Genomic DNA, 16,467 nt, shown 5'->3' with positions numbered 1-16,467 from the left:
TGGTGAAATATTTCTTGAAAATCAATGTTGGCACTAACGGAGTTGGCAGACATAGAGATGCTCATATAAATTTCATTCAAAGTGACAATCATAATAATGAGGAAAATTATATACTTCAGATTCTTGTGAACACAGAGCCTGAATGACAAAAAACCTTTTAATCGTTTCTGTGTGAACACGTCTTTAGTGAGTCGCTGCATCTTGTGAAGATAACACTTCAAGGGATTACTCTGATACAGGGAAGAAGTAAGTATAGGTTAGTTTCACTAGAAGATAGACAAACACAAGCTTAGATTTTGATACAACACAGTGGAATTTAGTTGACAGCCTGGAACGACAGAGACGTGTGTTGACTGCGATTGGTGCAAAAACCAGAGCTTTATTTTCCTTTGGTATGATGTTAGGTTTTCATTTTCCCATTTGCCACATTCCAATGATGGGGCGATTTTTCAAAAGGTTGCTGTGGTTGGCATCGTCAGCCTCACATGGTTGAATTCAGATGTGTTGAACAAGGGAGACATTTAAATGTTGCAGAAAACTGGCCCTGAATACCTGAGCTGGAGGACTCCTGCTCCAGACACAACACCATAGATTCTCCATGGGGCTCCGGTCAACATGTCCAGTAACATCATGGTCATTGAATCGGGTCTTGATACATTTGGCATCACAAGAGAAAAGTTCAAATTCCAGCTGGAACAAACATCAGGAAACATTTTCATGTGAAAAGAAAACTTTGGACCACTGAGCAACAACCTGGTTCTTTTCCACTTGGAACCAGATGAGACATTTCTGACAACGCCTGTCTGATTCTAACAATGTCCTAGCATTTAAAAAAGTTCCTCTTCAGCATGTCTTAACCACCATGCTTCTCTATGATGCCGTTTACAAGAGTTTGTTGGAGCGTTGGACTGAGATGATGAGTCGTAGCGAGACTGTGTGTGAAATTATCATTGACAGCACCTCACACCACTTAATGCTTTAGACATTTTATTATTGATGTTTTCTATCACAACACTTTCAGTACAATTGTATTTCATTTAATTCAACGCAAACTTTATTGACAGACTGAAGTCCACAGTTGTCTAACTGTGGACTTCAGTCAATTAAATATGTATTATGTAGTAGGCAAAGTGTGGCCCAGGGGCCATTTGTGGACCTTGAAATTATTTTTCCTGTCCCTGACCACAAGGCAAGAATGGTAAGAATTTGGTCAACAAAACAGAAATTGTTTGATCTTCTTTCAATAAGGTAACAGTTCTTAGTCCTTTACTTTGGATTTTAATGATAAACAGATTTCATAAGACAAGATCTGACAATATTCCAATTTTTGCATGTTTAATTTAACGTATTTTGTGGCCCGTCAGTAGACTAAAGTTACCAGCTTTGGCCCCGAGAAGTAAAGACTTCACGACTGTCTCGTGAGTGACGTTCATGGAATGTGGGAGTACGTTTTGTTGTAGAGTTATATTTCGTTCAGCTTAAAACAATATTTTCAATTTATCAGCAAACACAAATACAGAACACCTAACTGTGGTATTTTCTTTTTGTTTGTTCAATGAGTTTAAGTCATTTACATCAGCATTCAATCATTTTTCAGACTTGATGCAGCAGGAAGCCACTGAACGTGGTGTGGTAGTCGTTTCCCCAGACGTGGTTGTTTGCAACCAGCTGGAGGTAGACCTGGTCTCCCTGCTGCAGCTCCAGAAGAGCCGCATTGCCTCCATTATCAGCCCCGTCATTCACTGTCTGCTGGTCAGAGCTCAACACAACAATGTTGCTGTTCTTCATCAGGTGCACGTACGAAGGATGTAATCCTGAGGCGTGATAATAGAAGGCGAAGTAATATATTCCTCGAACTGGTGCAACGAAGACACCTGTGGGAGCAACGATTTAGTCAAACAAGTGAGTCGGACTTAATGTTCCTTCACATTTCTGAAGAAAAGTGAAATCTTAATGGCTTCCGCTCCCTAGGCTTTTACTCCTTAACTTAGTGACAGCTAGCTAAGTTTTCTGACAAGCTAACTACATTTATTTTGATTCATATTTTTGTCCGACTTTAAGATTTACAACGGTAAGTTACATATAGCTGTATGATCAACTGAACTTACCAGAGTGCTGGTTGTAGGCACTGCCTATATTTGTTATCACGGTTCTGAAGACCAACGTTTGGTGTTGGCTGAAGGGCCCAATGGCTCCATTCCCACCTGTCGCAGCACTGAAAACTACCTTCAATGCTTCTAAACCAAAAAAAAAAAAAATGAAATATGGTTCAAACAGTTCTAAAAAACTCAGTAAAACTTCTAACAGGGTTGCCCAAAGTGGGTCCTGGAGGGCCGGCATCCTGCATGTTTCAGTTCTCCCTGGTAACGACCTCCTTAGCATGTCAATGTTCTTCTTAGGCCTTCTAACGAGCCATGATTTGATCCAGGTGCGTTAAACCAGGGAGAGAATTAAAACATGCAGGATGCCGGCCCTTAGGACCCACTTTGGGTACCACTCTTCTAAACCAATCAAAAAGAGACTTTACCTTTCTCTTTAAGCACCAGAAGCTGGCTTTCACTCTCTTTCAGTTGTGTTTCTACAGCTTCCAGTTTTGTTTTCACAGCACTGAGCTCTTGGTGGAAGAGCGACAAGTCAGGACAGCATGACTGAGATCCAGCAGACGTTGCTGTTTCAACAACACTCTGGACCAGAGTTAAACCAGAGAACAACACTAGGACACAAAAAGTGAAGTTCATGTTGACTCTGTCTCCAAATACTCAGACTGACACCGTCCCTGATTCTCGCTGCTTTTATGCCATTCTGATGCTTTTTGTCTGATGTTGATTATTGACAGAGTGATTGTAGAGCCCACTCTCCAAGCAACATGCTCTGATTCCACAGAGCATTGCTCAGAAGATCTGCTTTATTGTAGTGGCCTGAGGTTTGTGACATGTTTCCAATTGCTTAACTTGACCTTAGTGACCTGAAAGTCGATATCCAAAACCAAATACTTTGATTATATATGTTAAAGTATAATATATATACTATATATCTAATATGTTTGTTAGAGTTTTTCGTATCTATGCAAAAGTTTATTAGACAGTGGAAGAGTTTGAGGATAATGAATCGACTGTGGACATAATATTGGTGCTGTTGGACTGGACAGGGAAACACAAGATTAGTTCTTGGTAAAGTTTAGTGGACAGCCTGGAATGACGGAGATCGTCTGCGATTAGTGGAAAAAGATGAGCTTTATGTTTCTCTGTTGTGTGTTTTATATTTTCAGTTTCCTCTTTGCAAAATACAGAATTTTAGGTGTTGGACATCAGGACAGCATGTACAGGAGGAAGCAATGAACTTTCTTCTTTAACAATAGCGCCTCCTGCTGGAGATGGTTTTTTTTGTATGGTTCAATCAAAATTCTACTTCATGAATACACATGCAAGAAAACTGTTCAGACTCGATATTTATGTTCATCAAACACACTTGACTTTAAATCAGTGGTTCCCAAAGATTTTCTGGGCCTCCCTATGGATTACAATAAAATCCCCTCCAAAAATGAAAAAATAAATCAACACATCGTTCAACCAGACATAAACCTATACACACATTTTGTTTTCAAACTCCACTGAAGTTTATTTCACACTTCAGGTTGCAACAAAACAAACTACAAACCATCTTTACAGTGAAACACTTTTGTGCAATTGTTTTTTTTATTATTCATCTATACCGATTCCTGCGCCCCCCTGCAATGGCACTGTGCACCCCGCAGGGGGCGCGCCCCACACTTTAAACCAATTACAAATGAGATCCAAACAGGCTTGTTCTGCAGAATGTGTTTAATTACAAAGTCTTGAGAGGCATAAAGATTTTTATCAGTGAATAATTCAGTCATTTAAGAGAAACCATACATTGATTTAGGCCTGTTGTTGTTGCAACAACAACAACATATACTAGAAAATTTCTGAAGAAATTTAACTGGGGCCTGCCAAACCGTGCCCGTCGATTTGGGCCCAGCGTTGTCATGCTAGAAATTAGCATCAATGCTAAAGAACGCTGCAATGTAATCAATAGCATGTGGAGAATCACAAGAACTTTAAGTAAGGTGGACGTGCACCATTCAGTATGATTTAAAATTTTTGTCAAGGCTTTTATTTTGAAATTTTTGTAAAACTTCATTTCAAAGTGCCAAACTAAATCCATGTGTAACATTGCTTTGGCTGAAAAAGTCAAATAAAGCCAAAAAGAGCAATTACATGATGTAAAAATATTCAAGGCTTTTATTTTGAAATTTTTAGTTAAGCTTCATTTCAAAGGTCCAAACTAATCCCATGTATAACAGTCATTGGGTTAAATCAGTTATATAGTGCTCAACAGAGCAATTACCTGATGTAAAAATTCTCAAGGCTTTTATTTTGAAATTTTCAGTATGCTTCATTTCAAAGGGCCAAACTAATACCATGTGTAACAGTGCTTTGGATGAAAAAGTCATATAAAGCCAAAAAGAGCAATTACATCATGTAAAAATATTCAAGGCTTTTATTTTGAAATTTTCATTATGCTTAATTTTAAAGTTCCAAATTAATCCCATGTGTAACAGTTACTGAGTTAAATCAGTTATATACAGCCCATAGCAGCAGGTAGTTCTAAAGGCCAGTTCAGTCCTGATCTGTTTCAACTGAGTGTTCCACTATAGATAGAACTACAGTGATGCGTATTTGTAGTCCTAACCACCAGCCAATAGCCTCTTGAGTTCCGTTGCTATGGTAAATAATTTTCTCACCAAAGTGTGAATTGTTAGTGAGAGAGGCTGGGGCAGAGAATACTCTGTTTCAGCCAGCCAGTTTAACTGAAAAAAAGCATTGGGAACAAATCCTTTCCGTTCGGGAACCGTAATACATATTCGAAAACCGTTTGAAGCGTATGAGAGGGCTATGTGTCTTCTGCGATAGTCCCGAGATTCATGTCTCTACCTCCCTCACAGCAATAACAGTGATGAGAGAAAGAAATGTTGTGCCCAGATCTGAAATTGTAGTCAAATACATGGGAGAGAGCCTGAGACAGCCTCAGAAAATCCTGTCGCATGACTTTGCTCTGAAGCACCGTGACAGAAAACCGTACGGTCTAGATAAATTTCAAAAACATTTTACCGGAGCAGACATGCGTATCAATGTGAGGACCGATTTTGATACCAATCGTGCGATATTTGTAGGCGTGATGGCGATTTCAAAATTATTTTGGGGTGAAAAATTGTCTTCATTTCTCACTCTAGCAGAGGGGCACTCAGGAAGATTCACACTCTAATTTTAGGAAAAATGAGAAACTTTGGGTCGCTTAGAGACAAATTGTGGACAAACCGTAATTGGTATCGACGAGCCGTCTTCACTTTCGAAGAGATCACGGACGTATCTACAAAATGAAATTTGAATGGCATTTCTATGTGAATTCGTGACGACACAGAAAATCCTCAAAAATAGGGTATTTGTAGGATTTTTCCCATTGACTTATAATGGGTTTTTTTTCGTAATTTTTTGCGAATTATGTCGCCATGTTAACCTCGAATCCCACCAAAAGTAATAGCTCCAATGGCGTGAATTTTCTGCACGTTTTGATACCTCATTTGTAGGTGTGCACGCAGCAGTATGAGCCGCATTAACGGTTACGGAAGAAAAATAAAGAATTGGGAGAATAGCAATAGGTTCCTGCCATTGCTTTGCATGGCAGGCCCCAATAAGTACCGTCAGATCCATTCACATAATCTGCTAATAAAAAGTCCTGTAGACATTCTTCTGTTTTCTCAACCGTTTTTTAAAATGTCAGAATTGCGACGGAAAGTCAGAGGTAAAGAAAAATTGTAAACATTAGTGGTTTATTGCAGAAATTATTCCAAGGTCATTCTTCATTGGGTACAATTTGAATTCTGGATTCATTCCCACTTGTGCATACACAATAAATGACTCGATGGCTGTTAACAGTAAATTTAGTTTGGAGACAAGAAATTTATTAAAAAGCTTATATGTTAAGCGTATAGTAGCATAGCATATATAGTTTATTTCAGAGTGGACGCAGAAGAACACCACTGAAGGTGGTGATGTGGTCGTTCTGCCAGACGTGACTGTTTGCATACATCCGCACGTACACTTGGTCTCCTTGTTGCAGTTGCAGCAAAGCCGCATTGCCTCCACTATCATCTCCATCTTGTGATGTTTTGTGGTCATAGGTTGTCACAACTTTCTCGTTGTTCTTCATCAGGGCTAGACTGAGAACTTGTGATCCTCCGGCATGATAAAAGAAGGTGAAGTAGTATATGCCTGGAACTGGTGCAACGAAGATACCTGGGGAAAAACAAGATTTAAGTTTAATAAATATTATAAAACACGATTCAGTCTTTTTATTTAAGGAGGTTACTCATTTGCGTTGACTTTGGAGAGGCTGCTGACTAGCATGCCTAGGCTGTTGACCAAATGGATTGCTGTCCATTAGCACAGATAGGCTAGCATTAGCTTTGGATATGCTCTTAGTCTCAGTCTTAATAGTGCGTTCACATCAGATGCGCTTTGATCATCAGACGTGTCCGGTTTATGTGGAGGCACCTCACGGTTCATCACTTTGCATTTTGAGCTTCTAGCGCGGCGCGATTTGAAGATTTTGGAGCGTTTGATGCATCAAGCGCGTCCGTCACATCTGACACATAGGCTGGCAACAAAAAACAAGGGCTAGAGCCCTCTTTTCTGTGTAACAATAAGTATTGTTAATAATAGAATGACCCACCTGTGTGCTGATTGTAGGCATTGCCCACATTGATTATTAGTTTTCTGTAGATCAAGGTTGTCTCTGTGTCGAAGGGTCCATTGTGTCCACTGCCACCAGTTGCAGCACTAAATGCTATGTTGGTTGCATCTAAAAAAAAAAAAAAAGTATAAATATAGCTGTAAACTTTCCCTTTTTTAAAAATAATATATGTCTTTAAAATGTCCAAAAGCAGACTTTACCTTTCTTCTTCAGTTCTAGAAGCTGGTTTTCAGTCTCCGTCTGTCTCGTTTCCAAGGCTTCACTTTTCTCTTGTTTTGTTTCCACAGCTTCTAGTTTAGCTTTCATGGCTCCAAACTCTTTGAGGAACTTACACATGTCAGGAAAGCATGACCCGATTTCAGTAGCAACTTCTGTTTCAGGTAAAACATCCTGGCCCAAAGTTAAACCACAGAAACACACTAACAACCACACACTGAAAGTCATCCTGGTTCTGTTACGCTGCCTCTAGTACTCTGACTGACTGGATGCTGTTTGGTGTTTTTATAAAGCCTCAAGTTATCTGGTTAATGGTTAACTACTGAAAAACCACGTTGTGTATACTCTGTTTATTTTTTCAGTGCTTTTGCAGTGTTGAAAATGTTTTGTAAATCAGTGTTGGCACTAAGTTTTCATAGAGATACACATGAAAATATGTGTATTTTCATGTGTATCATGTGTATTGTTACTCGGCATGATTGTTACTCATGCCGAGTAACAATCATCATGAATACAATTCTGTATCTAAATCAATAATTGAAATATTGAATGTAGTTTAAAATAGAGAAAAGGATAAAATTATATCACCACACCCCTAATTTCAAAAAGATTCATGCAGATAAAAATATTCCCGTCTGTTTTATAACAACAAGTATAATATTGCTTTGTTTAGCTATTAAAAAGTTTCATTAACAAAGTCAGTCATTTTGAACAATATTACAAAGTCTGGACGCCGTCTGATTACCAGGAAATTTAAAGCCAAGAAGCTTTTTTTTGTTTTTAATCTATGTCAGGTATTGTTTTATGAATACTGGTGTAGTGAGGTGGAATATTGTAGAACAATAAGCAGCAACACCTGTAGAATAAAAGTGTTGCTGTAAGAGACAGCTGTGTTCCTGTCTGTCTCTTATTTACTCAGCTAGAAGTTTCATCGGCACTGAAGTCAGTCAGTAGTAATAATATTATTCAAAAGTTTTAACATTTCTGTTTAAAATGTCCCATTGATCTTATGTAAAAAAAAAAATAAAAACAAAATCTTACTCATTCAATTCTGGGTTTTCATGTCTGTAAGACATTACTCATCAAAATTACAACAAATAAAGGCTTGAAATGTGTTATTTTAAAACGAGTTTCACGTTTTAAAATGACAATCTTTTTTTTTTTTTTACCTCATATTTAATTTTTTTAGATGCACCTCCTTTACAGCCTTGTTGTACAAAATCAAACTCCATCAAGTATCAAACATACAACAGAAATCCGCAGTGTGAATTTTATTGTCATGTTTGTGGAGGCTGTAAAATGATTTGATTACATTTTAATTTTGTTCCTGGAGCTCTGGGTGTTTTTTGTTTGTTTTTTTTTTTACAGTCACCGTTCCACTGAAGGTTATTTTCCTGATCTACTTGCCGTGTTTGACCAAGTTACTCAATTGTGGGACTTTAATCTGCCGTTATCTGGACAGAATCCACCTTTGAAAGATTTTCCACTGCTTTAAGTCATAAAGCAGTCTGACTGGAAATGAGTTGAGTAACACTGGCTGTGTGGTGTAGCCCAAAAGTATTCACACCCTCAGCACATTTCAATATAAATGTTTTTTCTTCAAACTGCTGCTTGAGCAACGGTTCAAACATCTGCTGTTTCTTTTTCTGTTTCTTTTTAAAAAGATTCATCTTTGATGAAGAGCTCCAGTGTTTACATTTTCAACATGTCTAACTATTGATTTTCTATTCTTCCAAGGAATCAGACTTTCTTTTTGACAAAATACTTTTCTCTGGACTTTGGCCGTTTTATTTACTCACTGCTTGAAGCAAGGAGATTAAAATATGCATTTTATAGTGAGTGAATGAATAGATTAATAACACAATAATTTCCTGGATACGTGAAAATTTATATAGAGCAAAAACTCAGACATAATTTTCCATTTTCCATAATTTTGTACATCTTCTGTGCTGTCTCAGACCGTACCACTAGTACAACTACAGTTTTACTTTGGTTTGAGCAGCCCCTCATACTGCATTTAATGAATGTTTGTAATACTTGTGATTGTATGAGTAGCTTGAATATTGTTTCACTCTACAGGAAACATAATGAGCTAGTTATGAGAAGTTCGGCTCCCAAACGGCTGTTAATTTATTGTCAGCTGTAGCTTCAAGAGTCTCAATAAACGAACATGTTTTCTCAGCTTCAGTTTTCGTCATTTAGTTACTGTAGGTCTAGTTAACTATAACTCTGTACTAGTTAATTATCATAGGACATTTCAGCAACAAGGCAGCTCAAAGGGCTTCATATGTTCCAGTTATTATAAATCAAAGGCAGCTCTAGACAGGTGGGGTTTTCAGCCGTGGGTATATTTTCTGTTTATTTCATGAATACGCGATCAGTGGGGATTTGGCTCCCCCTTGTGTTGAGTCGGTGCTCCTGCGCTTTCTGATTAAAAACTGACCTCAGCATTCCCCAAAGCAGCGGCAGCAGCCGAGGTGAGCCTCAGTGTGGCTGTAAATTCATTTTTGGTTCATTTCTGGCATTTGAACTTCTGTATGGTCCAATGCTTGGATGGGGAGTTCGGTTAGGGGTTCTGTGCCATTTTCTTTTGACTAATTTCTTCCTTGTTTTGTGGCCGGCAAGAGAGTTTAGTAATTGTAGTCTTTGAGTCTTTGAGTTTAGACAGGAGTGGTTTTGTTGTTTGAGCTATAACAGGATGTGTTTGTGTTTGTTTTAGGTTTGGAAACGCTGAAGTCTTTTTACCACCGCTTGTGTTTCCAAGGAACTGAAGCGGAAGAAAATGAAAAAATCAATAATTGACCTTAGTTGAGTTTCCTTTGATTATTGACTTTCACTGCTTTTTGTAATTTGTGTTGCATCCTGTGTCACCGTAGAGTGACGGGGCTGTAATGGTTGTTAAAGGTTAAATGCAAAGATGACTGGAGGTCAATGGGGCCCACCTGGGAGAATATGAATACCATTAGAGCCATAGATCTGAATTATTAACAATTCCAGGATTTATTGACAGAAAAAGAATATTTACCAGAATTTCTGTCTACTTATGATCCTCAGCCAACAGCTTTGCTCCTTTTCCTAACTTCAAAAATCAGCCAAAACCTTCCTGCATTGACGTTTAAACTAGAACACAAGCTGTCCCATCCACAGGCAGCAGACCCAGGAAACCGTCTGACTATATTTGTTGATTCTTTCTTGACCCTCTTATGAAATCCTGAAATATTTTAATATGTGCCGTAATGTTTATGCTACAAATTTTAACTTTTTTATATAGATAACGTGAATCTGTCTAGCTCCAAAGTGGCAACACTGGCACGGCTTCCTTTAGACGGGCTTTTTATTAAATGCCGTGAAAACTATACAAATAAAACACAAAGCTTTAGACATAGATACGTTTACAGACAAACAAGTGACTCATGCTTTCACAACCGTTACCTCGTGGCCGCCTGCCACCTCGGAGGTCTTTAACAGATACATTTTCCGTCGTCCACTCTAAATCAAAATATTATGTAATTAAAAGACCATAAGCAATAAATTTACAAAATATTTCAAACATAACTACAAAATACCTTGACAGTTACAGGACACGAGGCTTCTGCTCCTTCTCTGTTTAATCAAGTCTTGCAGCCTTTCACATATACACAAATCTCGCGAAACTCAAATTCATCATTTTCTAAACAAAGAGCTTGTGGTTTTAGCCCACATCCCAAAATTCACTGTGCCCAGTCCTCACACAGCAGTCAGCTCCAACTTCAGTCAGAACCACCATCTCCATGTCCAGAATGCTAACAAAGAGAAAAGAAAAGAAAAGCAAGGGAAAGAAAACCTGACAGGCTAATCTCCTCACAGTCGGGTAAAAGACTGAGAATCTGCTTCACACTGTTGAGGAAAAGGCAACAGGCTTTCATTTGTGACTGGTGAAAATATGCAGGTGAATATTTTGTAAATTAATACTTGGGTAACATGATGATAGGCAGCAGTACATTTCCTCATTCCCACACTGTCAGAACTATTTGATGTTTTTGTTGCAGTTGCAACTTGTCAACACAAGAGGGAGTAGAAATGCTGCTTGTCACTTTCTCCAGACCCATTTACCTCTGGTTCAATGGTGCTCTAGTGAGATGAGACAGGACAGAGTCAAACAGTGTTTTGATTATTATTATTTATTATTATTATTATTATTATTATTACATGGATTATTCTTAATGAAACAATATTGTGGTTTTGGAAGACCCCAGGAACATTGTTCTCACTAAAACTAGGAAATAAATTCAAGCTGTTACAATATGAAAGAGGTTAGAGCTTAAGTAGGAAGTTGATATGTAGAAAGTGTTTAAAGTTTTATTATCAATGGAAATGTTTACTAAGCAAAGAAAAAAATGAACTGAAGTTATCAACTTTGGACCTTAAGAGGAAAGATCTAGGCCAGGGGTCTCAAACTCCAGTCCTCGAGGGCCGCAGTCCTACAGGTTTTAGATGTGCCACAGGTACAAAACACTGGAATGAAATGGCTTAATCACCTCCTCCTTTTGTAGATCAGTTCTCCAGACCCTTAATGACCTAATTAGGATATTCAGGTGTGGTGCAGCAGAGGCACATCTAAAAGTTGCAGGACTGCGGCTGGAGTTTGAGACCCCTGATCTAGAGTCAGGACACAGCTTCAGTTATTACAGCTAGAAACTAGAATCAGGTAGTAGTGATGGACTCTGACCTGAACCTTCAGAGTCACATAAGGACAGTAACAAAATCGGCCTTCGATCACCCGAAGAACATCTCCAGCATTAGAGGAAAGATCTAAAGAAACTCATCCACGTGTTTCTCATCAGTCGCATTGATTACTGCCACACAGCTTTGCCTAAACAATCAATCCTCCAGCTGCAGCTGATCCAGGATGCTGCTGCTGGTGTTCTCACTAAAACTTTTTATGATATAAAGCACTTTGAACTGTCTTGTTGCTGAAAATGTTCCGCACAAATAAACTTGACTTCGGGATTCTTGAGTGACTGAGAGTGTGGAACTATTTATTTTTGGTGTAGTAGGGACATTTATGCGTCTGCTGGCCTGGCAGGATCTTGGGCAAAGGCAGACATGCAGGAAGAAAGACTCAAGTCTATGAAAAAGCAGAGGATGCTTCTCAACCTGATTAAGTAATTTGAGATGCCAGAGATGAACACAGTAAATTTTTGTTAACAATTAAAATGAAATGTGCGTCCTCACGACAGGATGCAGAATTATTGAAAATGTTGTAGTAGGTATGCCAGGTCACTTTGTGGCGGCATAACAAAACCAAAGAATGACATAAAAAACCCCAATCAACATCGGACGGCACCATGTTTATTTGTGAGAGTGAGGCACATTGGGAATAGTGAGAAAGATGGAGTTACTATGGTATTGTTTAAAAAACGACATGACTGGCATACACACAGAGAGAGATGAAACCAGTATTTAAAAAAAAAAAAAAGTCTCTCACCTGGTTTCTCAAAACATTGGATCCGTACAGACACACGGACTGAACAACAAAAAACCTGTTTTAGATCCACTTTCAAATGTCTCTGTGTGGAATGGTCCTAAGTGAGTCATTCCATTTTGCGTAGGTAACACTATCAGGAATTTCTCCGTTAAGAAGACTTTAAATTTACAGCCAGAACCGAAACGGACCCAAATTTAAGGCCAGGCTGATCCAAAGTCATTTGCTCGCTGTTCAGGTCAGGCTCGGGCTTCTGTGGTGCATTCAATAAGTCTCCAATAAATACAGCACAGAGAAAGCCAAACAAGAATGCACAACATAAAGTTGTGTTAATCTACTTGTTATAGTGTAAATAGAGGAGAAGATAGTTTAACCTATTGAGGAAATAAGGGCTCAGAAGTTAATCAGACTGTAAAAACGCACCACATTGCATGTGCATGTGGCTCCTCCCTGATCTGCTCAAGCAGGATTCTATCCATCACTCTTCCTTGATGATTTGCACTTGACTCACCCTGTATTTACATTCTGTATTTTAAAATATCATGGTCGTTTCGGCTACTCGCCTGCATATTTTGAGGAGCTAACTGCTAGCCTCTTATGACTAAGCTTGATTCAACGTGATGTTGTACAGTTGTTGTTTGAGGTTCTCATTTTCTTCTTTAAGTGTATTACTTGTAGTGTATGTTTTGTCATGAGCCTGTTATCGGCAGGTTTGATTACTATTTATGTTTGGTAATGATGTACATTTTTATAGCTAAAGTCAGCGAATCACAGGTAACCAACTTCATAGCATTGTGGTAGACTTTGATCATGTTTATTCCCTTTGTGGATATTTTTGGTGGTCTTTGTGAAAAGAGTATTTATAGATTAGTAGTTATAATTTTGTATTTGTTTATTTGTCTTTGTAGAATCCACACACACGCTCGAGTATAAACCCACCCCTATTTGTATGGAGGAACATCAGTGCCTAATTATCAGTGTCATTGCCAGTTAAAGGCAGCATTTTTTGGCCACTAATGTGGCCAAGGTTGGTGCAACCTGGTCTTGGTCTAAGGTTCACTCAGTCATATTCTAGTTGGTTTGGTAAAAAATAATGAAAATAATTTGAGAAGTACATTTTTTATTTTCTTAGATTATCTTTCATTTACAGACCCAGTCAATAAATGATAATATTATTGAGAAGTCCATTTAATCAGGAACTTTATTAGTAAATGAAACTCATTATGTAGACTAGTTGCACACAGATGGATGTTTGAAAGCCTTTATTTCTTTTAATTATGATTTTCCACTTACATTTAATGAAAACATGAAATTCAAAATTTGAATATTACACCACATTACATTTTAATTTGACAATGAGCCTCACTGGAATGCATATTTTTATTTATTGACTGACTGTAATTTCTGTTCATGTCAATTCAAGCTTTATCAACAAACTTAAATCCATTTATACACACATTAAAACACCATAAAACCATAATGTCCCCTCAGATTTTATTAAAAAAATAATAATTCTGGAAAAATCCTGAATTACATAAATTCAAACCTTTTATTGATTTTCTGGATGGCTTTTTGCATGTATCTATATACATATTTTATTTTTCTTGGCATTTATACCTCTGATATTTTTGTTAGCAAGGCTCTTTTCTTCAAAGTAAGGCCTTCACTGATGTTCCAGGGTGACGTTCATGTTATGTGAAAGCAAGTTCTGTTGGATGGATCATTTTCATTCAATTTAATTATAATTTGAAGAACATTAACCATGGCATTGGCGCACTGTCTGGTTAGTAGGTTCAAGTCATTCAAATGATCACATCAATCTTATTTCAGATTTGGTACAGAAGAAAGCCACTAAAAGTAGTTGTGTAGCTGTTTCCCCAAACATGTGTGTTTGCCTCCAGCTGGACGTAGACCCGGTCTCCCTGCTGCAGCTCCAAGAAGGCAGCATTGCCTCCATTATCAGCCCCATCAAGCAGAGTCATGTGATCAGAGCTCGCCAGAATATATTCATGGTTCTTCATGAGGAACAGATTCACTGCACGTTCTCCACCAGCATGATAGAAGAAGGAGAAGTGGTACATGCCTCTAACAGGTGCAACAAAGATACCTGTGGAAACATTGAGTCAAATAAATTCTGTTGCCTTGTCAAAAACTCTGACTTATTGTTCCAAAAAATGTTTTTACACTCCTAATTTTGTATTACATAGTGGCTTGCATTCCCTGAAATAGTTTTTTCAGGGAATGAAAACTTTTTTTTTTTTTTCTTTTCTCCGAAGCGTTTTTGCGGCGCTAGTGGCTCGTATTTTTTTCCACAGTAGGCAGACAGGAAGGAGGGTGGAAGACATGCGGCAAAGGTCGTCGGGACCGGGAGTCGAACCCGCGACGTCCACGTCGAGGACTAAGGCCTCCAAACGTGGGGCGTGCTAACCCCCTGCGCCACCACAGCATGCCCCAGGGAATGAAAACATAACATAACATAAATAGTTATGAAATTGTTTTTTCAGGGAATTGAGTTTTCAGAGATTAAACTTTTCAGATTAATCTCTGAAAGTTTCTAAGAAAAACTTTAAAATGTCTGTTGTTGCAAAATTTAGACTTTTGGATCTCAGAAATGTCCTAATTTTTTCTGGAGAATTTTTGAGATTAAAAATTTTGTTGAGTGTTTTGTTACTTCTTTCTGTTTTTTTGTATTTTTTTCATGTCTACAATTGTCCAAATATGGCATTGTAGCCCATGCAGCCGCAGCCATACAGGGCGCTGCCATCCTACCCTCTGGCAGGAAAACTGGGACATCTGGGCTTCAGCACCCCCCTGTGCAACTGGCTGCTAGACTTCCTCACCAACAGACCTCAGTCAGTCCGGATCGGACAACGCACCTCCGATGTCATCACCCTCAGCACAGGCTCCCCTCAGGGCTGCGTCCTGAGCCCTCTGCTGTTCACTCTGATGACACACGACTGCGCCCCCAGGTTCGCCACCAATCACGTCGTGAATTTCGCGGACGACACAACGGTGGTGGGCCTCATCAGAGACGACAACGACCTGGACTACAGAGAGGAGGTGGAGCAGCTGGTGGACTGGTGCAGAGACAACAGCCTGATCCTGAACGTTGACAAGACGAAGGAGATGATCGTCGACTTCAGGAAGAACCGGCCCAGCCACGCTCCACTGCTCATCAACAGCTCGGCTGTGGAGGTGGTCAGCAGCACCAAATTCCTGGGGGTGCACATCACTAACGACCTCACCTGGACTGTGAACACCACGTCTCTGGTCAAGAGGGCACAGAAACGCTTGTACTTCCTGCAGAGGATGAGAAGACCTGCATCCAACCTGCCCCCGCCCATCCTCAAGACGTTGTACAGAAGCACCATAGAGAGCATTCTGATCAGCTGCCTCTCTGTGTGGTGTGGAGGCTGCAGCGCCTCCGACTGGAAGAACGTGAGGAGAGTGGTGCGGACAGCAGAGAGGATCATCGGGGCCCCCCTTCCCTCCATTCAGGACATTTCATCCCAGCGCTGCGTGTCCCGAGGCCGAAACATCGTCAGTGACCCCTCATGCCCCCACCATGGACTGTTCTCCCTGCTGCCCTCTGGAAAGAGGTTCCGCAGCATCCGGTGCAGGTCCACCTGGTTCCGAAACAGCTTTTTCCCACTTGCCATCAGACTGCTGAACTCTTAACTGGACTGCACTCAAAAACTGGTCTCCACTTCATACCTTGCACATGTACAGAGCTAAATAACTTCTATTTTACTGTCAGTCCTGCACTTTATATTTTATATTGTATTTTATTTTATTCTGGAGTAACCTCATAACATTGGAACCTCAAAACATTGTCCTGAGCCGTATGCAACGAAATTTCGTTCTGTATACACCCTGTGCATGCAAAATGACAATAAAGTCAGTCTAAGTCCAAATATGGCATTGTAGTAGAGCAATCTTTCTCAAACTGCGGTCCCCTGACCAATAGTGGTCCACGAGATACTGCACGTAAACAACCGTTTATTTGCCGTGAC

The 16,467-nt window shown here is 39.3% G+C and overlaps 2 protein-coding genes and 1 long non-coding RNA gene across 4 annotated transcripts in view; all 3 read right to left on the bottom strand.

The window, feature by feature from the left end:
• Positions 1–1,241: 1,241 nt before the first annotated feature.
• LOC116733287 (complement C1q tumor necrosis factor-related protein 6-like) lies at positions 1,242–2,880 on the bottom strand. Its single transcript, XM_032584086.1, has 3 exons — positions 2,528–2,880; positions 2,109–2,237; positions 1,242–1,874 (listed from the first exon to the last, which is right to left on the bottom strand). Exons 1-3 carry the CDS (start codon positions 2,736–2,738, stop codon positions 1,594–1,596), a joined length of 621 nt encoding a protein of 206 aa, XP_032439977.1. The 5' UTR covers positions 2,739–2,880; the 3' UTR covers positions 1,242–1,593.
• Positions 2,881–5,883: 3,003 nt separating this feature from the next.
• Positions 5,884–16,467, bottom strand: part of LOC116733285 (collagen alpha-1(VIII) chain-like) — a 21,969-nt gene continuing 11,385 nt past the window's right edge. The window contains exons 2-4 of one of the 2 annotated variants that reach the window (XM_032584082.1): positions 6,975–7,037; positions 6,754–6,882; positions 5,884–6,317 (exon numbers count right to left, since the gene is read on the bottom strand). In XM_032584082.1, coding sequence (XP_032439973.1) covers positions 6,037–6,317; positions 6,754–6,882; positions 6,975–7,037 — 473 coding nt within the window. In that variant the 3' untranslated portion in view covers positions 5,884–6,036. The remainder of the gene's footprint in view (positions 6,318–6,753; positions 6,883–6,974; positions 7,038–16,467) is intronic. The other variant, XM_032584083.1, reaches the window with a different exon arrangement.
• Positions 13,821–16,467, bottom strand: part of LOC116733290 (uncharacterized) — a 4,271-nt gene continuing 1,624 nt past the window's right edge. The window contains exon 2 of the long non-coding RNA XR_004341993.1: positions 13,821–14,561. This is a non-coding gene — a long non-coding RNA (uncharacterized LOC116733290). The remainder of the gene's footprint in view (positions 14,562–16,467) is intronic.

This window comes from Xiphophorus hellerii, chromosome 14, assembly GCF_003331165.1.
Source record: "Xiphophorus hellerii strain 12219 chromosome 14, Xiphophorus_hellerii-4.1, whole genome shotgun sequence".
Lineage (NCBI taxonomy): Eukaryota > Metazoa > Chordata > Actinopteri > Cyprinodontiformes > Poeciliidae > Xiphophorus > Xiphophorus hellerii.
This window is presented reverse-complemented; position numbering and strand designations above follow the sequence as displayed.